General features: G+C 40.8%; 1 protein-coding gene across 1 annotated transcript; it reads right to left on the minus strand.

The window, feature by feature from the left end:
• Positions 1–932: 932 nt before the first annotated feature.
• CDPF1 (cysteine rich DPF motif domain containing 1) lies at positions 933–24,592 on the minus strand. The gene is made up of 5 exons (XM_072876547.1): positions 24,493–24,592; positions 24,051–24,189; positions 13,493–13,616; positions 11,112–11,223; positions 933–5,136 (listed from the first exon to the last, which is right to left on the minus strand). Exons 3-5 carry the CDS (start codon positions 13,603–13,605, stop codon positions 4,987–4,989), a joined length of 375 nt encoding a protein of 124 aa, XP_072732648.1. The 5' UTR covers positions 13,606–13,616; positions 24,051–24,189; positions 24,493–24,592; the 3' UTR covers positions 933–4,986.
• Positions 24,593–24,765: the final 173 nt, after the last annotated feature.

The raw sequence follows: 24,765 nt of genomic DNA on the forward strand, positions 1-24,765 counted from the left end.
AGAGACAGTGCCTTTGCCCTCCTGTTGGTAACAGAGTTGTTTGCAGTGCCATGTGCGTATTCAGACAGGTATCTACGGGAACTCACCAGCAGCGCCGCTGGGCAGACGGTTACTGAGCAGACTGCTACGGCTCTGCTGCCGGTGGCAGTTGTGCAGAGAGTGGGAGGGAGCTGCTTCTGATCAAATCATTCATCCCTCTCCCCTGGGAAATGAATCCTGTGAGACAGGTGGATATGTGAAGCCATGGCTCCATCTCAGTAGCCACAAATGCTACTTTCCTCTGGTTTCGGAGGTGGAAGAACATTTATGGCTTTAGTTATTTCTTTAGTAATAACAAATCTAATCAACGTTTAAATATTATGGATTTTAACAAGAACACCCCTCTTAACTGTTTGACAAAGTCCGTTTTATCAGCTTCTCGGATGAGCTGCATTTCATATTGCTCCTGCTATTTCACAGCTTTTACAAACAATTGCTCTGAATTTTCTTTAGGAATGTAACACAAGAGTTTAATTACATCATGATGTTAAAACCCTTTATCACGTCTTAAATTGTCTGTTATCTGATACGACACAAAAAAGCGCATTTTTGTTAACGTTGCCAAACCCTAATCACTAGAGCTAACAAGTGTTTAATTAAATCAAGACATCAGTATTAAAGAGAAAAAAAGCCTAGATCATTGTTTCCAGTCACCTATGTTTTTAGGAGTTTTGGGGTACGTTTTATTACAGTGAATACAGAATTTACAAAGAGCAGACATTTCTTGCAGGGAGTAGTCAAACCTAATTCTCATGGAATGCTTGTTTCCCAGTAAAATACCACTAATTCAAGCCAACTTCCCAAGTCTCCTTCTGTCAGAACAATGCAAATGACATTTTCAAGAAAGAATGGAAACCCTGGTCTCACAGGGATTTATAGGAAAGACAAAGTCTCTTGCACTTGTGAATATAAAAAATACATATAGCTAAATATGATGATGCATTCTCAAATGTTACCAGCCTACTGATCTAGGATGAAAAAACTTGAACTAAACATTTTTCTTCTTTCTTACATTCTGATTTTTTTTCCGTCTCCTTTAAAATTAAGAGGTTGAACTCATAGTGTCTGTATAGAGACTAGTAGGAACCTATGTGCTTTAAAAAAAAAAAAGTCCTCCTTTAAGATTGAATGTAAACAGTTAATTTGAAACATGGTTTTTGCCTTAATGGTTTTAAAAAAATAAAGTATTTTTAAAAGTGTATTTAATGACTTGTGCTGATCTTTTATTTCCAGGAAAGTAATTCACTGTAATGTCATGGTTTTAAAAGAAACATACTTGTTACCCTCTGCTGGCTGCCTCTTGTACGTTATCCAAAGCAGCTGCCAAGTCTTAACCGAGTCCCTCATTCAATGACCGTGCACACATGAGTAACTTTTATGTACACCAAAGTAGTTCTGTTCTGCACTCTTGAACAACCACTTACGATCTCAACTGATAGCTTGTGTAAATGTTTGCAGAATCAGGACCTGGGGAGTGCAGGGTGGTGGCGCACCTGGGAATGGTGACACGCATTGCTCCTTCCACGATAGTACCAGTGGCATGAACATGTGTTTTGTGCTGCTCTACTGTAATTAAGAATGTGAATGATTTTGCCTTAACCTCATTTGCCTTAATTTGGTACAGAAAACCCTGCTTCAGAAAACACTTAGCTGCTTAATTTTATACCAGAGAGTAATCATGCTGATTTTTAGTAGTGAACAAGAGTGGATAAGCAACCTTTGGTGGGATTGGTGCCCAGATTTTTTGGGGTTAGCATCAAATATCTGTTAACAAATTGTATTAAGTATGTTTACTATGTAATAAGATGTGTGTATTGCAAGGACATTTTAAAGGTGGAATGATATCTGAAGCATCTTTAAAGTGCTGATGCTTACACTTTTTACTGTTAGACACACCTTTTAAATTAGGAATGTGTGTGTAACATACATATATACATTGCATATATAATATATATTTCATGAGTTTTTCTGCTGACCCACTGTCCTGCTGTGTCCTTCCATTCTCATTGACTACATGACCAGCTTGAGACATTTGTTGAATTCAACAAGCATTGAATGCACTTCTACATGAAGTGTAGCATGCTAACTAATTTGATGAGCATGGCTTCAATTAAATCGGTTGGAAGGGTATGTCACAGATAATTGTTTTCCTTCAAGAATCTGGGGATTTACTAAGCTGGTAAAACAGTGCTGAAGCGAAAATTACAGCAGAGGACAAAGAATCACATTTCTTCATCAGCTGTGCTCAGGAGCACTGAAGGCCTGATTTTGAGCAGCAGAAAGTACTCAGAGAACCTGATGAAACCAAACTGTAAAGACTGTACGTATCTTGGAGAGTAGGCCTCATGGCTGATGAAGTTTGGGCATGATGGCATTTGGTCTGTGAAATCACATATATACTAAAACATTATGATACAGAGATCATAATGCTCACGTTCAATGGGAATATGAGAATGTGGAATACCTAAGTTTTAACAGCTGGGCACAGATATTAATCCTCTGTCATTCCAGGAAATACCAAACTGCATGTAGGTCACCCTTCTTTCCCTAAAGCATGGACCAGAGATGACAGAACATATCTGATGGCCCTGGGCTACTGAACCACTTTGCTGGAAGTGTCCTTTTCTTCACCTAAAAGGTATGTGTAACCAGGTAACTGTGAAGCAGCGCTATCCTTAACTTGGCTTTTTCTGTTGTACTCGAGATAAATAAATGAGCTGTACTGCGCCAAATTAAAAATTCTGTAGTTACAGATTCTGCTCCTTTTTAATACTGAGTCTACTCCCCCTCTGGTTCAACTTAACAAGTACTTAAAGGTAGGGTCATTTCTGAGGGCTTTAAATTATTCTTCTAGCATATCATGATGGCAAAGATGATTATGAATAAATGAGTGAACTGCATTTTTCGTAAAGGGCACAGGGGAGGTTAAACAGGAGGGAAAACAGCTCAGAGACACCAGATCCTTCCCAGCACATTAGTGGGTGCATCTCCCGGTCCCTAGACAGACTTGCATGTCATACAACCAAAAGGCACATTCTCATTTAGATGGGAACTGCACTACCCAGGCTTTTAAAACCTACTTTCAAGCTAAGAGTTAAGATACAACCTGTTGCAAACATTGTGAAATACAGAAAATAAAATGTTTTAGAAAGACATTTGCTGGTATAAACATATTATGTGATCCCACATAACTGTGTTGCTTTTTTGTCAGCTTGATTATGACTACAATTTTAAGATGGAAAAGTGCTGTGATTCTTTCTAGTATCTCTCATTCTCTTTACAGTTGTGGTTTTAGCATAGGATATGCCTCTGTTATTTGTACAGAGCAGACAGATACACTACAACTTTTAAAGTCGGTGTGTGTAACATGAAACTGAAATTTAACACCACCCATTTTAAATAAGTTTAGTATCATTTTCTTTGAAAGCGTAGTCTCTTGTTACTGCAAAAAGGAATTTGAAATGTTGACTTCTAACATGTATCTTTATTCCCACAATTAAAGATATAGATGTATTTTATGTCTTAAAGCACCCCGAGCTTGAAAAGGGTACTAATAGGTCCATTATTGCTCCTCTAGTAACTGCAAGAAATTCCAGTCCTCAACAGAGGACACCACTATACTAGGTTCAGAAAAAAATAAAAATATTTTAGGACACTCAAACATCCTGAAGAACTAAAAATAACTCATTGAAATAATGTTGATTTCTTTTAACAGATACACGGTTCATTCTAATAAAATGATCAAGTTTACATGTTGACATATGACAAATGATATGGATGGAACAGTTGAGAAAAGAGGAGACGTTAACCGAGGCATTAACAGGTTCTGAACCAATGACCAACAAAAGTTTGAGTAAATAACATGATTTGTTGATTAGGGAGCATTCTAGACACATCCTTAAGGTGTGTGACAGTGGTTTTACATAAATGCCACCTAAATCTTCCTTGTAATTAAGACAAAGTCAACACAGATACTTGTGAAGCTAATTTTTGAGCTAAACAAACTGCTGTTTCCCTAACAATTTTTTACCCTTTTTTGACTGAAACTATGTTTCTGAAATTTGTTAAGTGCAGTTAACTGCATAAACTGCAGTTAAGCTGCAGTTTAACTGCCCAGTTCAGGAAAGAATCGAGCTTATTAACTGAACTTTTATATTTCCAGATTAACTGATGTGAAAGTGAAAAGGAAGTCATCTTTACTTGTTAAGCATAAACTAGTTGTAGTAAGGGTCTTCTCCTGTTGCTGTATTGACATGGATGAGAAGATTGAGTGGAAAGTGACTGCAAGGGCAAGTGACTTGTAAGTATTCTCTTTTTTATTATTATATTGGTATTTTATTATAAGAGCACCTATCTTCAGAAGTCTTAATGCTGTGATAGTATTGAGATTATAATCTTGAAGAATCTAGATATTTCTATGGGTATCTGTGACCTTTTCTCATAACAGTTTTATTTTAGACTTAAAAATAAAGCTTTGATTTCCTTGCCTACTGTAATCTTATAAGGACAGCACTGTCAGGTTAACAATTGGTGTATACTGACTTCCTTGGATGTATACTGAATTAAGCCAGATAAATCTGTCTCGGATTTTCATAACACTTTAGGAATGTCAATCAACAACACAAAACATTAAAATAACAAATGTGAAAATTTGGACATGGTTCCTATGCTATACACTGTTTAGTTTTACTACATGTGTTTTACGTGGTGACAACAGGCTTGTCTGCCTTTATTTCTGGCTCTTCAACACCTTAAGGCCATACTGCTGGCACTGCAATCGCTGCATGATGACGTTTGAAGCCAAGCCAATTGTAAGGAAATGTGTTACTGTGTTCTGTAGTAGTGAGCTGATGAAGGTCACTTCTTTAAAAGGAGCAACATGATAGTCTCTAACCGGAGAGAGGAGAAACCCCAGCCAAAGAACTGTCTCTCTTGGTCCTTCAGTATTTATGTTCTTGTATCCATTTTTTTACAGGGGAAGGATTTTTGTTGGGGCTTCCTTTTATCCATATCTTCTTGTATTTCCAGAGGAAAGGCCTTTAGGTTTTCATTCACACAGGGGAGGCAGAACCTTTTGGAGTAGAACAGACTACATTCCTGTAAAGAAAATAACATTATTAGCAGGATATACAAAATGGAACTGCTTAAGTTCCAGTCTCATTAAACCACATTTATATTTAGAAGTCTTCTAAATTAAATTCTTCTTCTACGTTGAAATATTCCAGCAATGTTGCTTCTTCCTATTCAAGAATTCTAACATCTGGTTAGAGATAACTGGGTGAAAAATAAAAACTGGCTCTGCAACAATCACTAACCAAATCAACTATCATGTCGCTCCTTTTAAAGAAGTGACCTTCATCACCTCACTGCTACAGAGAACAGTAACATGTTTCCTTACAACTGGCTTGTCTTTCAAGCATCATTCATGGTTCTCCTGGCATGATCACGAAATTCCAAACAAGATTTAATGGGTAAGATGGAGCTGCTGCTGCTGCTGGATTATTCTTGGAGAGTTAAACATGAATAAAGGCATCAGTATGGATGGATCAGGACATCTTTCTGGGAGTAATGGATTCCATGGGTTTTACCTAAATAGCAAAGTTTTCCTCTAAAGCTAAATCTTAAAGTTATGAAGATTTCTCCCTCCTGGGAGGATCTTCCAAGTTCCTACACTGGTATGTGAGACGTGAAGTCTCAGAATGCTCTTCCTCACCAATCTCCACAAAAATGGCCTAAAGGCCAACACAACTACAAAGAGCATGGACCAGGGGCTGTAGGCTCTCACAGACTTTAGCTGCATCTTTTTCCGCAACTCCCAAAAAATCTACTCTTCTTTCTATTAATCTGTGTGCTTGTATTGCCCTAGAAGAATACTAAAAAGTATAAATATTATATCAGTATCATATAGGTGTCCAATAAGCAGAATAGCTAAATGAATTCAATGTGGCTGAGACAATTCAACTGAGATTTCATCCATTACCCACCTTTACCCTGAATAAATGTACTCGCTGATTAAAAAGTAAAAACATACATGGTACTAAAGCTTGAGCTGATGTCTCTTCTCTGAATTCTTGATGGTGAAGTAGAAAAGCTGTTGTGCACAAAGAAGGTATTTTCCCTGCCCTTGAAATGGAATGACACTATGATCTGACATGTTTCATTCATGTTGTTTTGGTTAGCAAGTGTTACAGACCCAATATTTATTTTTCAACCAGTTAGTGCTAACCAGATGTTAGTTAGTGAATAGGAAGAAGCAAAACCGATGGAATATTTTAATCTATTTGTAGTACAGTGTTTGGACGACTGGATGAGAAGCTTATTAATGTATTATTCCTTTGCCCTGCGGTGAGACTGAAGTCCATGGTTCTCCTGGCGTGCTGATCACTAAATTCCAAATAGGATTTAATGGGTAAGCTGGAGCTGGTGTTGCTGATGGATTATTCTTGGGGATTTAAGCATGAATAAAGACATTAGTTTAGATGGATCAGGACATCTTTTGGGGAGTAATGGATTCCATGGGTTTTACCTAAATAGCAAAGTTTTCCTCTTGCCATGGTCATTTGCAGCTGGCCTTTCTCTGGGGGCTTGGCTTGGATATTTCTGTGTTTCTGTTCTTGCCTTTGTTTCCCATGTCACTATCTGGACTTCAGCAGTAGATTCAGCAGACGATTATATCAAAATCACAATCAGCCTGCTTCTGTGCAACTTTCAAGCCTGAGGAACAACTTCTCTTCGTCTATTGTCCTTTTCTGCACTGACTGCCAGGCACCTTCATATTCAGAGCCTTGGTCTCTGAAAAGCCCTGAAACTGGATTTCAGTTGCACAACCTCCACAGCCTATTGTTTTTTGTCTCTTGGTATCCTTAATACTTTAAGCTGCCAATTAAAAAGGGAAGATTAGAGTTTAAGTTGGCCCTGCTACTCCTGTTTGTATTGCAAAATGGCACACAGCTCCCTCCACCTCCAGGTTAAGTTCATGGCTCCACAGTGATGGACGCTGCACCACTGGGCAATTGCAAAGGAGAGGAGAGACTTTTTCCCTGTTCTGCAGATGGGGAACTCCGATGTTAAGATGCACCTCCTCACAGATATACAGGTGCTCAACTTGCATTCTTTTAGCTGAAATGAGTTGCCAACTTTTGCTGATTTTGGCCAATGGGCCAAATGAACGGTTGCACATCTGGGGGCTGGGTCCACATACCCTTAATCCTCCTCTCGTGGGAGTCGTGGGATTATTCAGCCTAGCTGTTGTTATATATAGTCAATCCCTTCTTTGACCATTATCCTGATAGGGTTCTGTGTTTAATCGGATAATTCTTTATTTCTTTAAATCTTTAAATTTTATTTAAATCTATGTTTCACCCCTTCCATGACCAAGGCAGGAGGGGGCCATTTCAATTTCAAACTTAATAGTCCGATTCAGGCAAAACTGAGCTGCCAAAGCATGCTGCCAGAGTTTATTTCTGTTTTGACATGGATTATGTCTGAAAGTAATATATACAGGGATAGTATCTTTACCACACTTGTAAAGGAAACTCTATGTAAAGGAAAGATTCTGCCTAACCGTGTCCAGGATTGACTCCGCATGACTGGAAGTTGAGTGGAAAGTAGCTGTAGTATTACATTTATCACTTAATACCTACCATCATGTCCAAGGTCAGTGTTTAGTCACCTTCTGCTGAGGTGAGCAATACGGGATGAAACTTGCTCCCTTTCCTCTGCTTTTCTCCAAAAGCTACCTCTTTTCTTTTCCTATGTTTAGTAAGTGTTGCAATAAAAAAGAAGTAACTGTTTCAAATGACTAATATGGTCAGATTATATCATTTCCTCTCCCCTTTTCTGAAAGGGAAACAGGAAGAAGGGCACTTGACCTTCCTCAATACTTTTAGAAACATTTTTATTATCTTCCTTTTTGCAGGGTTTTGACATGTTTTAAGACATTACAGATAATCATTAGAATTATTTCTGGTTGGACCAGAAATAATGGCACTTACCAATACACTGTGCTAAAGATTGGTTCAGTAGGGTCATGTACGCTGCAAGCTGACGGGAGTAAATTAACTGAGTGAGACTTAGAGAATATTTGAAGAAGTCGGTTTATGAGCATTACACAAAACAGTTGCTAAGTCCTGACTTTCATTGGCACAGCAACTGTAAGGAAAGACACTTCAGCTAGCAGGGGTTGTCTCATGAAAAGCCTAAAATCTGATCTGTATCTAAGCCTCCTTAGATACGAAAGCTAGCAAATTAAATCCAATCCCTTTGCCAAATCTAAGGTCAGAAAAGTCTTAATTTTGCCACAGGTTAGTCTAGTAGTATTTTGAATTAACATAAAAATGAAAGCAACCTGTCACTGAAAACTTTCCATCAAATTGGTCCAGCTTCTTTGCCAAAGAGGCCCAGGAATGCATGATTTTTCTTCAGCTTCAATTCTTATGTTATAATGTTATGGAAACACTCAGTGCAGGGCTGAGTTGATCTACTTGGGTCAAGCAAAAGCAGGAACCAAAACTAATCCACAGAGACATTATCCTAACTTTGGCTCTCTCTCTACTGCCTTGGATAAGTTTTTACTTCTCTGGACTTTTAATTTTCCCTACATAAAAGAGGAATAGTATGTGTTTACCTACTTTGTGGTGTGGGTGTTTAAAGCACTAATTATCATTTCTGCAGATCTCTTTCAATGTTACTCAAGCAGTATTGCTAAATACATTTTGAAACCATAGACATATGTGTGATTCACTATCTGGCCTGGCCAGTTTGGTAAGAAATTTATTCTCAATTATTTACAATCAAGGTTTTGCTTTGAGTGATACCATCAGGAGAATCTTGAAGACCCAAATAACAAGTAGTAAATGATTGACATATTTCCACAATAGACAAAAGGCAGGAATGTCAAAAAGATTAGAAAACGCTTCTATTAGCTCACTGCTAATATCCTCTATACATTGCCATGCCCTAGATTAACTGAAACAATTAATAAATCTTTTAAAAGAAAAAGCCCCACCTTCATTCAGAAACACAGACTGTGTGGAAAGACACTGAGGGGCTGAAACGCTGTATTTCTGACAGATTTAACTGCCAGACTTGGAAATATCTGTTGAATCCTTCATAAATTCAAGACACTTCATTTGGGAATGAAAACAGCTAAATGTGCTCATGTTTGCCCAAAATGTGTCTGAGTTGCTAATCCTCTGCTGTTAAAAAGGAGGAGGGATAAACCTGACGTGTCAGGGCAGGAATCAAGCTCATAAGCCCAAACTATCTGACTAGCTGCACTTGCCTCTTCCTCCAGCTGTGCGTGGGAGTGAGTCAACTACCAGCCAAGATAGGGACATTGTCACTAGGAAGATCCTGCTCACATGTGAGCTTTGCCTTCACACAACTGCCTTGAGCTACTTGGCTGTGGAAAGTTGAGCCCAGCTATCAAAGACATAACCAGAGAGCACTGGCACTTCATCTGACTCCCAGGTAGTCCTCAGGTAGTTCCAGAAAGGAAAAAAAATCTCAGTTGCAATCTCTAGACTGACCTTTTGGTGATTTTCATTCATTTAAATGACAGAAGAGACTTCAGAAATAGGAAACAAACCTAATCAGGAGAAAGGTGCTATTGCATGCTCCTCTTAGGACAGTGGACCAAATCCATCCTTGGTGCTAACTCCCTGCAAGTCAGAATAGCAGCTAAACTTGTCCAAGTGTGCAAATTTCCTTTTGGCAGTGTCTGTCCAACCCTCTAAATTTTGTCAGTGTAATTAGACCCTTTGTTTTGCTCAAGAGAATTTCCTCAAGTCCCCACACAGAAACTGTCTGGCATTGGCATATGAGCTGTCTCAGTTGCCCAGATTATCTCACCTCATGCTCTAAGGAGGCCAGAGGTGTTACTTTGTCCCACCAGAACCATAACTGGCCACCAAACATGAAAAAAAAATTCTACATCTTCACAAAGTCTTTAGCAGCCTGTTTGTTTTAAAACTCCCACTACTAGCTACTTGCAGTAAGGATCATGTCACTGGTGCTGGCCCCTAACCACTGTGATTACAGAATGGGCTGAAAAGGTTGAATTTGGAAACTGCTAAAGCTGACGCTTAAGACCAAGGTGTGCTCTTGCTAATAGCTCATGCTATTAGCTGCACTCTAGATTTAAGCACGTTACCCTAGGATAGCAAACAACCACTTTGAAAGAGAAGACCAGGATCTGGCTGCTATTAGGCCAATGGTGTCTGGTATAACAAATATATGCCGTTGTCCATGTAAACGGACAGGTGATGTCTCCTCATGGGTTGAGTCATGCATGAGTCCTGACTACTGCATGAGTCCCAAGTCTCTTTCAACTACAGAACTGGCTTGCCAACGGAAAGGAGTGGAACCTAAGTTTTCTCAATTCATTATACTGCCTCAAAAAAGCACAGTACAGCCTCCGAACACTGATAATTGTGTAACAACTTGTCTTCATTTTTGCTTTGAACTCACAGGAAACAAAGGGACCAGTTCTGCACTGAGGAGAAGAAATTAAGACAACTGTAATTTTACACCATGTTTCTGGACCACACTCCCATTTCATAGTTTTAAGGTTGACTACCAGCTGCTACTCAAATTCATTTGTCTTCAGAGAGCTATCATGGCATTGCACAACTCTCCTCCCTGCTCACTTTCTACATTATCTTTTGCAAATAGGATGGCAGCACTGTGCTGTGGATGCAAACCTAACAATCCATGGCTGTTTATATTCCCTTTACAGAAAAAAAATCTACTGCTGGTATAGTATGATCTACTGAACCTTAAAGGTCTTGAAGTGATTCTCGCTTGCATTTTCTTGTGCTGAGAAAGTGGAGAAGAGCACTCACTGTGTTTGTGAGGCTGGACTGTGCTCATCTGTAAATAGAACACTTAAAGTTGCTGATCATTTTCATTTAATACAAAGAGCTTTATCTGGGGGAATCAACAAGAACATACAATTAGCTTGCCTTAAAAATAGGCTGTTTGGGGTTTTGCTGTTTTGTCTTTCTCTAACAGGTCACCAGGACTGGAACAAAAAGAAATTATTGAAGAAACTTGTTCTGCTTGTTACTTACTGTACCAACACACACTGATCTGCTACACAAACTGCAATGAGACCCAAGGATGAGGAATTTGTCCTTGTCAGGGGTGAAAGGATCCTTCATGACATAGCTTTCTTCCAAAAGCCTGTAAGAGAATAATTTCAGGCTTTTAAGGGTAGATTTCACAGTATGGGAGAGTTGAAATGGGGAAATTGTGGGGGCTGTAAAGGTATCAGCCCTTTCTACTTGATTTGCTCAGCCTAGTGTTGTACCTGAGGCAATGTAGCAGCTATGCTGCTCCCTTCCTCTTCAAAACCAACATGGGGACTGCCTTCAGTCCTATACTGCACTTTCTTTCTATCTTCCAAAATTAGGGCAACTGGCAATCATCTCAACGTTGTCTTACTAGGCTTTTCTCAGTGCTCTACCTTAAAGTATTTTTTATCTTCCATTTTTATGACAGGCACTCCTTCGCATGGCCAACTTCAGTATCTTGTCAAGTTATGATTTCAATTGCACAGCTTTTCATTAGAAGTTCTCTTCTAAAGCTGTGTGCATGTGATTACAAAATAATAAGGTTTTACTGCTCTTAGTTATTATGTCACTTCTGTAAAGCTAAGGCTCCCACCTCTTGCAAGCAAGAGCTACTAGCACAGAACATTACAATGACCTGAAATATGCTTACTTTATGCCAGAGGCTGTACTGTTTGCTTCAGGGTATTAAGGGAGTGCATTTATTAATAATTTGGCAAACTGCTTGGGAAAGACTAAGGCCTTATTCTTCCTGGGAGCTCCAGGCAAAATATTACAGAAGGCAGTTGGGCGTCTGCTTGCACAGGGCACCCTGCAAGGCTGGCTTATTCTTGGACTTATAGCAAACTTGGATTCTGTAGTAATATGGAATACAATACATATTTAAAAGGTATTATGTTAACTCATACTGCCTTCTCCTTGTCTACATACATACACACACACACACACACACACACACATGTGTGCATCTGTGAGTGTATTCTTTTTTCCTTTTCCTCTCTACTCAAACAAAAAAATGGTATGGCTCAAGCCTTCCACTGTTAGGAAAGATCAGGCATCTCAACATGGCAGATCACCTTGTCAACAAGTCTCCTAGTGTACAAAGACTGGATTACCTTTGCAAAGCTCCCCTTGCAAGATTCACATTCTTAATGTAGTCATCATCAGTGCAGAGACCTGGCATTCAAGCCAGGTACAAGCCTTCATGTCTGGCATATGTTTCCTGCATTTAGGACATGTGAGTAGACCAGAAAGTAAGCCAGTAAAGATAGTATGTAAAGCTATTTCTTATATGCATGTACAGAAGTGTTATGCTTCAGCATTATTCTTTTGCTTTTTGAATCTCAGCAATCCAAATAAAACTGAGATGTTAACACTGAGCTTGGATAACCTAAAGTTAAGATTCATGTTCAGCTTTGATTCAGACTCTTTACAAATGGACCTGATCAAAGGTGGGCCATCGCTCTGCTGACTAAAAGAGGGAAAACCAGTAGCACCATGGGATTTAGAATGATAAAAGTACAGCTGCCTAAGGAAAACAGATCTGATCTCAGCCCAAGCAGGTGGTGATCAACAGCTGTTTCCATTATATAAGAAACTGAGCAGTCTTAGTGAGGTGAAATGCTGAGTACATGTCTGACTTCCAGTTCCAGTGAGTTCCTGACCATGTTTGCCTGATGGGTTCGTTGACTGGGACAGCCTCAACAGAGCTACTCGTACATTTAAAGCTAAGTGCTTTGTTTTATGGGGAGTTTAATGTCTGCAGACAAAGTCGTAACTACATAGTTTCTGGTCAAACTATCCCTACTTGGCAGAGATGGAAAAGGCTTCAGTCCCTGAAAATGTAAATATGTACTAAATTTCCACACACTTTAATGTCATACAATATGCCAAAGAATTGTCTAATTTATGCAAAAAAGCATTGCTGTTCAAAATTCCATGTCATGTCAAACAGCTCTTAAAAAGTGTTTTTACCATATGTATTTAATTCATGCTGTGTTTACGTGTTGCCCAGCTGACACAGCTGTGAGGAAAGGGCTATTCCCAGAAACACTAGGCTGACAGTCAACAGTATTCTAGTAAAAAAATTATGGTATAAGTAAATAGTAGGGTGGCCAGTGGGGTCAGGAAATAGGTTAAATACAAATCTTTGCAGGGTATTGAAGCAGGTCGGGAAAGTTGATTTTTGTCTTTGCTATCAATGCTGACAATTTTTAACATTTCTCCCCTTTGGAAAAAGAAGGTCACTTTAAGTACCAAACCTCATATTCAGGGGCAATATGGCAAGTTATTGGGTTCATGCGGTGCACGTCGTTCCACAGTACAAGGCTTCCAATGCTCATAGCATAAATGAAGTCTGTAATACGAACAACTGTACTTACACAATAGAGCGTGTGTTTGGTGGCTTCTGCCCGTAGTACGTATATGGAGCTGTTAAGCCACATAGCTCACACTTGAACTCTCCTGTAGGCTGAGCTTCTTTGGGAGCATCCATCTTTAAGCTACCTACAAGAAAGACAAAAATCTTTTAGCTCCAAAATGCAGTACTGGGAACATGCCTGCAAGAAGATTAAACTGATGTGGGACATCTGGCTATGCAAATTAAAATCCAATGGAAAATTGACTATTGCAAACCTTGATTAGTAAATCTTTTCTCCCAAATCAAGTTGGTTTCCCATGTCCCAGTTAAATTTCAAAATTCCTTAGATAGGTTTAGAAATTGCAGCCTAGGAGCCTAACTATAAAAGTTCACCTATTAATTTAGAACTTGATCCATACAAGAATTTAGGTAACGAAAGTATATGGCTGTGACTGGAAAACCCTTTGCTCAACTGAGGCCTATGCGCCTTAGGTGCTTCCCAGGAAACGACTCCTTGTCTGCTGTGCAGAATCCCAATCCAGTTCTGCAATGCCTGTCTCCTCCCACAAACTGCAAATGGAGCTGTGAAAGGGTTTGGGACCCTGCTCAGGAGGCAGGTACCAGAAAGGTAGGTGTTGCAATGATTTACTATGACTTTTTCTTTGCTTCTGGTTCACCTTTGAATAGAGTTTTGGGACCTTAACCCTGGCTCCCTGTTCTTATCTGACTTCCTATGGAAATGAGGCTGATGTAATCACCCTGTGTCTAGATAGATTGTTGGCCCATTCAAGCCACACAGGACAGAGGAGGAGGTACCTTCAAAAAAGTTTAGGTCCTATAACTTTTATGAAAATAGGCAGAAGAGGGAGACTGTTTTAGCCTCATGGAGGACATCCATATATTTCTATAAATCAGAGAATCTGCATATAGGAAAGCTATTGTTCATCTGTCTGAAAGATTTCACGACACCCGTTACAAAGGTGTAGCTATCAGTCACGAGATATAAAACACAGGAAGCCGTGCTTCATCAGCTTTGGTGCTTACAAGATGACTTGTTTAAAATCTTGGCCATTGTTTTACATTTGGGAGCTTATCCTTCACTGATACCACTTTAGTTGAGAGTCACACCCTGCAGTTTTCAAAAAGCATGGTGTGGCAAGTATGCTTTTAGGACTGATTTTGGTACGTATGCATGATCAGATCAAACACAGCTAACCATGTGCATGCCCAAAATTGCACCAATTCATGAATGAAATGTGATCGCTTGTTTGCAAACTGGATATCTTTGCTCACCTGCACCATTTTCTTGAACAGACACATTCACCTTGCAGTTACCAAGAAAACTCAAGCTTTTAGCTAAAAGCCCTCAGACTTTTCATGGCACGCAGTTTTCTGTTGCAAACCTGTCAGCTTTTTTAAGTGAAGCAGAGCTGGCATCAAGCTGTTAGGAAGGTGAGCACTAGGAACTCTGATTTGGGCAATATCTCAGCAGTTAGGTTGTGCGTGCTCACAGTTGAGCTGACATACAGCCTGCCAAAGGACAGTAGGTCATTCCCACTCTTTTAGCTTTGCAGCCATACCCCTCCCCTGCAGAGCTGATTCAGTTCACTAAGGCCATGTCTCTATGTTTTAGCTCAGCTCAGGGGTTTTCTTTGGGAACAAATTGCCTGACTGCATTGTGGAGCAGTCTTAAAGCACATAAACCAGACAGTTTTGGATGAAACTAAACTGAGAGATGTGCTCCAGAAGCACACCTAATACACTCCAACCTGAATGCCCAGCTAATGGCCATTTAGCCTACAGGCTAGGACCACAGGTAGTCTGAAACAGCCTGAAACGTGGAGAGTGGGCAGCTGGTATCCAACATCGAAGTTCTTGGTCTATGGTTTCACTCTTACTGCATCAGACTAGTTAATAATGTGGTAACAAATAAAAGAAATACCTTTTTTTTTCCCCCCAATGTCTTTTTTTCTCTTGTTTTAGGGAACTAAATTGGCTTGCAGAGGAGTCCAACAACTGCTAACAGTAGTACAAGGTAAGAGGCAAAACTGCGCAGCCAGGAGAAAGGGAGGGCTGAGATGAGGGACCTGTATTTCCCTCTTTCAATGACAGTAAGGTGCTATTTCTGCTCACTCTGTGTGGTGAAACTGAATCCTTAGAGACATATGCTGCTAAGGTGAATTAGGGGCAAGGTGAAGCAGAACTGTGACTACTTGTCTTCTAATATTCCAGAAGAACATGGAGCCCCAAGATCCTCAGAGGTTACAGAGGCTTCATAACAGACACACAGTTCAGAAAGCCCTAGCCTGTTAAATCCTGAAACTTAATTTTGGGAATAATCTCCCTTACCCCATTATTCCTTCAACACCAGCCCTTCTACTGCCGCTCCTGGCATTTTAGTAGTACAGGGAGTTCTTCAAATGTAACACAAATGGGGCTGGGTACTGGTTTAATAAATAAATCCAACTCGTGAATACCTTAGGCAACTACATTTTTTCAGAAGTGATGTAACCCTTGGATATCATGTATTTTCCCTACCTCACAGGGATGCTTGAGAGAATTTAATTAAGTAAAGTGCTTTCAGATTTTTCAGTTAGATATAAGGCATGCTATCTGTTTCTTCCTGTATATTAAAACTGGGATTCTTCAAACTATACACAAACTCAACTAAGAAGTCTGCTTTTTGAACCCTGCATTTTAGGTTTACCAGGTAAGTCCCCCAAACATACCTAAATTTACCTTTTCTGTAGGTAGTCAGTAGCAGTACCAAGACACCCACCTGTCTGAATGTGTGCAAATTTTTGTAATCAACTTTTTTTAAAAAGGGGAAATAATTAACCCCACAAAGGTAGAGTATGGAAAGTCACTTGAATCAAATACAGAAGATCATCATGGTTATCTTTTCTCTAAAATAAAGCAAAACACTAAGAACAACAACAACAAAAAAGAGTATTTATGGCAGTGAGAATCATAGACTTTGGAATGAATGTGTCCTGATTCCAAGTCAAAATAACAGCCCTGGGGTCAGAGCTGAAGTATGTTAGATATAGAAACACCTGCTCTCTTATAGACCATTGGCATGTAGAACAGAATCTGTTCAGTGACTACCACTGGGAAGGAATGGTATCTATGTACAAACAGATTTTTGGCTATGCCAGTTGAAAAGCATATGATCCTGCCTGCAAGGCACAGATAAATTTATGATGCTTTCCATTCTACTCCCAGCTTTACAAGTCACTGGTATCAGCTGTACCATGTTTTGTTTCACTGGGAACATCATTTGTCCTGAAAGCTTGTCTACACAGCAGCACTTGGGAAAGTTAAGGTCACTAACTCAAGGTATGAAGTTAATACACATGCAGATTTCAGGCTGAATGCTCCCATCCAGAAGTAAAGTTTGCTATATTACAAAATAAACCCATTTTCCTCCTGAAGAAAGAAATCTAATGGCAGATGTAATAAACTTTTAGTTTATGCATGTGCTTCACACCTTTAGACTAAACCACCAAGCAGACAAGTCCTAAGATGCACTCTCTCACAAAGCTTCTAGTACTTCCAAAAAGCTCGTCTGCAATTAAAGAACTGTATCTTTATGTCAGATAGCAAATGCACAGAAGAAATTCTGGGATAAAACCACAGTTGAGACAGACATTGGTTTATCACAAAGTAAGCTCGTTGGTTTGGCCCTATACACCATCTTAGCAAGATGCCTGATATGACAGCTACGACAAGGCGTCTGTCTCCCCTCCAAGCAGACATACAAAGCATGAGTGAGAACTCGTTTCTCTCTAGCATACCAACAGGATGAAGGATCTCTTGAGGAGATAAAAGTCTAGGGCACTAATCCCTTCATAATCATGACAGGCAAATTTGTAACCTCAAGTGACTCAAATCATTACCAGTGCTAACACTGGCTTTTTCTCTTTTCCTTGAAAATTTTTGAAGCAGCACCATCCAGCAACACGTCAAATATCTGGCTGGCTGGTATGTACTGAAGAAGTCTTTTAGAACAGCTTGTTTAGAACTGAATTCTGCCCAAGCGTTTGCCATTTTGGCTGGAAGCCGCAAGGTACTTAAACACATACTTACTTTAAGCACATGCATAGCTCTTCTGAAAAGAACATGGCTACCCACACATGCTTGATTATGAAGCAAACACTGAACTAGCACAGCACAAACCTGCCAAGTCAAGCCCAGAATACTGCAGGACGTGTGTGAGGTTGGCCCACGTGTCATGGCGAAAGGTAAAGCACAGATTTGAATGCCACACTAAGGAAACAATTGCAGTAAAAGAAAGGCACAGGTTAGATAGCAGTGCTATAAGAGTGTTTCTCCATGCTGTGACTGATACATGATATGGATGTGGGGAAATGGCTCTCAGTGCAGTTCTCTAGGGACTCCTAAAAACTTCAGGGCAGTTCTGCTCAGAGCATTCTGCTAACAGGCCTGGAAGGCATGCCAGAAATAATAAATCACCATTAAATTGTCAGGGTCAGTGGCAAAGTAGTGGCACAGATAAGTAATCTGATTTTCTTTGCTTCAAACCTCATTAGCACAAGTCTTTACAATGCATAGGTTAAGCCCCTCTTAATACTCTACAGGAGACTCATGTATTTCTGAGTCACTGATAAACTAGAGAAACTATACAAGAAACACACTGCCTACAAACAGATGTAGACTTTGATTTGAACGGGTGTCAGATAAAACCAACATTGATATACCTTTAATCCTCTCCAATTAAACCCTTGTTTCTTTTTCCTGCCAAGATTTTCCTGCAGTATCCACTGCTGATGACGATGACCTATTAAAATATTCACAGCTTGATTCTCTATGAGAAGGAGTGCTCCCTAATAGAAGGGTAGAAGCCACTGAGTTCATAGCCTAGTAAATGCCAAGTTATCTTGCCGTGTTTGGTGTGATATAAGTTTAAATACACTTCAGCACCAGGAATGCACTCACCTCCCTCAGAAAAATGATCTGTTGCCTAATTGCTCAGGTAATAGATGAAACGGCAGAACCTTCTTACTTGCTAGTTAATCCCCAGGTGAACAACTCCCTCCCTCCAGTTCCTTCATGTTATTGCCTTGAAGGCATGTTTAGGTCACCTGTTGCCTGCCTCCCTGCCCTTCCTTTGAGGTGACTTACCTTGCGTTCAGCGTAACAAATTAGCCTGGGAATGCAATTTCACCAAGCGTGGCCATTTGGAACTTTTACCCTTATTACCTCTCCCAAAGAGCACTTGATTGAATTAAACCTTGACTTGTTGCAGAAACAAGTCCCCGCTGAAGGCCACGGGGATTGTGCTAGTATTGCTATGCTCTCTCTGCTCTGAAGGAACTGAGATCACTGGAGCACACAGGCTTCCCTCTAGATATGGGTCATATAGCAGGCCCCAAGCCCTGCTTTTTAACAACAGCTTGTGTGGAGTCCCTGTGCCTGGATGATAAACAGCCTAGGTAGTCATAGATGTGAAAGTGAGCATGTTTTTTGAACAGTTGTAGGGAATGTTTGAACATGGTGTGTCAGCAGAAAGAGAGGAGATGAACAAATCAAACCCCTTCCTTAGGTAAAAAGGCTTTACGAACACAAGATGAATCCCAAAAAGGCATCTATTTGTGCATGATTTAACAAAGCTGAGAAACCAACACTTAAAAAATCTAGCCCAAATACTCCTTACTTGAATATGGCAGCCAGCTAGCTCTGAATTAGACAGCATTTAATAAAGAATAATCTCAAATTAGGTGAGAATTTAACAGCTTCACACAGGAATGCTGCAACAAGGCACTGATTAACCGGTATATACCACTGTCCTCTAGTGGACACATCGGCACTGTACAGCTCCGGTGACTGGCAGTATCACAGCTACTAACTGCGGGGAATTTTGTTTCAGCACCTCCGCTGTTTAGAGTGACTCAGTTGTAAAAGGCTAAGTGGATCACACAGCAAGAGTGAATGACAGAATAAAATAAAAGCAAGTTGCCCAAGCATTTATGGTAGAGACCATCTCCACGTCTGGTTGCAGAGGCACAGTGAATGGTGGATCTCTTTGCTGTGTAACAGAACAAACAATCCTGACAGAGGGAGAACTACAGCGTCACTAGTTCTTCCTTTCCTTCCCCCCAAAATTAATCTATGGTTATATCTGGTTTTCTGCTCAATCCCCCTCATTCCTGTTTCTTCTTCTCTTCCAATGGCCTTTCCTAAGCAGAGTACAAAGCTTATCACATCATCATCCATGATGCCATTCTAAAATTCTATAGGTAAAATGGCCTAGAAATTAAAGGAAGGTAAAGTAAGCTTGTTGCTCTTCTCACAGCACAGTTACAGGGACTTACTGGAGAGGAGGTAACACAGGAGATGCAAACACTGAAGTGTTCACTGAAGGGAACATCAGTTCTGGATTACAGTTATTCCTTGCCAAAAAGGGGAAAACAGACCTTGAGGTCTGATTTCATTAAATCTCCCTTCTGGTATAGCCACAGTAAGCATGCTATGGCCATAGGTTACCCCCTACCCTGAACTGATTTTGTCTTCCTTCCAAACTGTAGCTCCCTATTATAGCTTTGATAGATTAATATCCATAGTAAGGAAGAATAAAACGGTAAGACTCTATTAATACATAAATGATGATGATTCCTTTAAAGTTGTCCTTTAAGAAAAGTTATGGAGGGCCACACATACCACTGAAAATAACTTGGTTAAGCACAATCTAAACTTAGTGCAACACTTTCCAACAGAGTCTAAAAATAGGAACACCAAGATTTTGTGGAAATACACGAGGAGAGGCTAACACAGTGTTTAGGGAAATAAGACACTGCAACTTGACATACTCCTGAAAGAAATAAATATAGCTTCAGTGATCTATCTCCCTACAGAAAGCAAAGTTGGAACTGTAAGGAAATACTCAGCCCCCACTATGTGGGGTTGCATGTTACAATGTGCTTGCTGTGACAGCCAGTACCCACTTTCCCCTGTGACCAGCGAGATGTTCAGCTTTAATATACTTGGGGAAGATAATTCTTTCCAGTAAAATGTGACTGAGGCTCTCAGTTTGTTGGGACTGAGCTCAAGTTGAGGACTGCGTAATGAAGTGAAGCAAAACCTTCAAAAGGAAAACACAAAACTACCAGAGGGGTGGGGAAGATATGGGGTAAAGAGTGTCAGCTTCCAAGAAAACCTGAGAATAAAGTCCTGTACCTACTATACATATACTTTGTCATGCACATAGCCCCACACACCTTCTTACAGGCATGCCCATTTCCTCCAGAAGACAAGTTCCTCAAGTTTTGCCATCCCAGCTATTGTGAACAGTGAGCATGAGAAAACACCGGAGAGAGGTATTTCCAGCATGTTTGATAAAGCAAAGAAGTCCACTGTTGCTCAACCCTTAGAAAGTTTTATTTTCCAGGGCACTTGCTGGGAGTTCTGCCACAAGAATTTACAAATAGGTGCCTTGTTTCACACCTTCACACGGAGGTCATTTCCGTTTTGCCCCTTTGATTACAGTGGAAATTAGTCCTCCAGTCAGGGACAAGCAGCTTCAAGACTTCCTGACTTACACATATGGTAAATTCCTCGTTTCTAGCCATGTAGCAATATGAAATATGCTATATGAATTCAGCCAGGCACAAACACCATGAATTTTTAGCATGTTTTCAGGTTAGTCTCTTTGCTCCTCTCAGAAGGACTTTGCTTCCCAACCAATACTTGGATTACTTTGCCTAAAAAACATGCAGGTACTAAGGCTGCACGCACTTCTTTCAACACCTGATATTCTCATCAAATAGGTATCAGGGCACACATACAAGAACCGCTTCCATAATTTTCTGTAGGGGACAGAGAAATGATACTTATTCTTAAACAGTTGGAGATATATTTTATCATAGACAGCCAGGCCATTTATTTTGTTCATGTTCTGTAGTCCGCACAGCCTGTTCCCCAGATCATGTGTGTTTATGCTCTTCCCCTCCAGAAGTTATTTTGGACAAATTTACTGCTGTGTTCATCACAGGCAAAACAGTAGGAAGGTGGGTTTTTCACATGTGACAAATTTAATCACAGGTGGCGATGTGTGGATCCTAGAATTCACTATAACCAGAGTGGACTGTTCCTACTAGGTCATATGCTAGGAGGGCAGGCATGCAAAATCTTTGCAGTTCTGCCTTTTTGCCCAAGAAGCTCACAATCCAGTGAGAATTAGCAGCATCCTCAATATGTCACAGATACTTAAGTAACTTTCCTTTGGCTTCAGATCTCTGTCTGTTCAGCAAGCATAGATAGGTCTGACTAAGAGCTCACTGAGGTCCAAGAGGAAAGTGTGGACTGCAGAGTGGAGCTAATTAAGCAGCAGAATGATGGGGTCTTGACAGAAAATTTGTATGCTGTATGTTTATGTTAAGTTTTTAAAAGTACTGGCTATAGCTATAGATAGATAAGGCTTAAGAATGCTGTGATGTTTGTTACAGATTTAAATGCTTCCTTTTCGCACATATGCGTACCTCTAAGTGTGGTTATTAATAATAACTTTACTCAGTGTTAGGAAAGTTATGACAAAATAAATGAACAGGTAGGGAAAAAGGCTTAGTGCTAAATTATTATGGTATGTAGGTAGAAGGAGACTTTATAGGAGGCAGCACAGTTCATGTGTTAGATGGCCAGTAAAAAAGAAAACAGGAAGACAAGGTGAAAAATGCTTTCACCAGGCATTGAGAAAAGGAACATAACAAAACATTCACTGACCCTCTCTTGCTTTATTCTGGCCCAGAGCAAAAAGCAAAAAAACCCCAAACTGTTGCAATTACATAGATAACTAATTTCTTTCTTAATCCAAATCTCAGGTTTCGGCTTATCTATTGGGAGTTTTGGGGCTCTTCACAGCTTTCTGGGTTTATTGATTTTTGTGCCAGTAAAAGCACTGCTTTAGCAAACAGGCCAGTGCAAAGGTAACGTACAAGCTAGAAAGTTTAGCATCTCAACAAGCCTGGGGAGCAAATCCCCATACCAAAACAGTGGAATCCAAATCTTTTTCTACCGTTATAATCAAATAAAACTCTTCTTTGGTCAGAATACCTCCAAGCAACCTGCATCTGTGCAGAGTAAAACTTTCAGGGCATCCTCCACTGTTCTTGATGCAACTTTGTCATATTTGTAGATGTACATCTTGACTCTATTTGAGGCAAGACATAAAGTGAGGCAAAATATGAAGTAATGCTCTTGCTATAACCACTACTTTGCCTGGCAGACTTCTCCCTTTATGTGATAAATTAAGGCATGAGGAAAACAACATTTTTGACATGGGCTCCTGGACTATGAAGGTCTTAAATTTTGTCTATATAAAACATACCATTTTAATTGTAAGTGTATAGTTAAAGTAGTGTAATATTTTCATGTAGAATTAGTTATACTGACCAAAATGGGTTCATATCAATACAACTTTTAAACTATACCAATTAAGGGAAATCAATCAGCATATGGTATCTTTGCACTGGTATACTTCTACTGGTCCCTCCAAGGTGGTATGTTGGTAATATTACAGCAGGGGAAAAATCCTAACTGAAAAAAAAATTAACCGATGCACAAACCCGCAAGTACTGGTATAACTAACTACTAGTACATAAATCCAATTCTTTGACTCATAGATGCCTAGAGGTGGAAGGCAGCTCAAGAGATTATTTACTCCATCACACCCAAGGCACAACTGACTTTATTTTGATGGCATTTTGCAGTGTTTATAAAGACTCTCTTACCAGCCCAAGTGCCTTACAGACAAGTAACAGGTCAGCGAGCAAGTCTGGATTATATGTGAAGGAAAGCCACATGATTCATCTCTCTCCTTAAGCAGAGAGACCATTTCTAGTATCACTGAGATATGGAGGTATTTATTGGGGTTCTCAGAGCAGATTCAGAAAGAAACTGTGGTACCCCCCCCTCTCAAACATCTTGCAAACTTCCTACCTCCTCCTCATTGGGGAATTGAGTACCTGATTGTTTCCACGGCTCTACGGTCCTGTAAGTCCAAAGCTGTGATCCCAAAACCACCTTGTTCGGGTGCAACCTCACACTGGAAATCCTTACATATCACAGGAAATAAGGGTTTCCCCTAACTTCCCTAGGCTCCTTAAAGCTCATTCTTTGTGTATGTCCAAAAGCGGTGCCCTCACATAGCTCTGAACTTCCCTGGAATCCTCTCCACAGCCCCCTTCAAGGCTGCATCCTGTAGCTCCAACTCCCAAAGCTCCTCATAAAAAATGATCTGTGGCCACTACATTCTATTAAACAAAGAATATACGTTATACTAAAACCCTTGCGTAGGGAAAAAAAAAATTATAATCAAGCTTTGGATCTGGATCCAGAATCAGCATCTCCTGTTATGCATTCACCTCAGTCACCAGGCTACTCCCAGGAGGCTCATGCTCTCTCTTGACCTAGCCTCTTCTCACATTTGCTTCTGCAGTTTGAAGGGGTCCCTCCACTCAGTGTAACTTATGCTCTAGTGAGCCAGGCACTCTGGAGGTGGAAAGTGCAGATTTGAAACCTTTCCCACTCCAAGCAAAGCAGGGGTTTGAACACTGCTCTCCCACCTCTGCAGCGAGGCTTCGTCTACTCGCCGTCTTCTGTGATGCAGAAGCCCTGCGCTCTGCCCTCGCAGCAACAGATGAGCCACTTTGGGTCCTGTCCTAAGGAGGCCTATCGCCACCCGTCTTCCAGAGATGGATCCGGCTGGTAAGGAGAAAATAAAAACCTTTTTCAGATCACAGACACGCTGTCTGCTGAAGAGAGATTAAAGATTCATTCATGCCCATACCCCTTTATTTGTAATAATACTATCTAATAATAAATCTATCAGCGGGAACTGTTCCCGGGGAGCTCGGGTTTCCCGCGCTGCCCCGACACTGGGGCCTGGTTGCCAAGCAGCCCTCAGCCCTGCTCTTCATATTTGGGGGGGGGGGCGGGGCGGGAAGGCCACGCCTGGTTCAGCCAGGACCACACAATTTCTGCCCACCCGAACTGCGCGGCACCTACCAGGGCCGCCGCGGCCACCACCCACGCGTGGCGACAGGACACTTCCTGGCTTCCCGCGCTGACGCTGCGGCGTCAGGGCCCAGCGCCGCTTCTCCTTAAAGGGCCAGCGCCGCAGGACGCCGAGGGCCGCGCCGCGCGCCGGCGGCAGGTGGCGCTGTGCGCCTGCGCGGTGTCCCGCCTGCCGCCTCCCTCGGCGCGTCGGTGGTTTCCCGGGGAGGTGAGGGGCCTGCCCGGGCAGCTGCCGGGCGTCGCCCCGGTGGGCCCCGCATGGCG

Source organism: Ciconia boyciana, chromosome 1 (genome assembly GCF_034638445.1).
Source record: "Ciconia boyciana chromosome 1, ASM3463844v1, whole genome shotgun sequence".
Lineage (NCBI taxonomy): Eukaryota > Metazoa > Chordata > Aves > Ciconiiformes > Ciconiidae > Ciconia > Ciconia boyciana.

Excerpts from the sequence above, each read along its gene's own strand:
- CDPF1 (XM_072876547.1), bottom strand. The coding sequence starts at position 13,605 with ATGGATGCTCCCAAAGAAGCTCAGCCTACAGGAGAGTTCAAGTGTGAG. Across the intron at positions 11,224-13,492 it reads CCAAACACACGCTCTATTGT|GCTTTTGGAAGAAAGCTATG; the intron begins GTAAGTACAGTT and ends ATTCTCTTACAG. Across the intron at positions 5,137-11,111 it reads GATCAGTGTGTGTTGGTACA|GAATGTAGTCTGTTCTACTC; the intron begins GTAAGTAACAAG and ends TTTTCTTTACAG.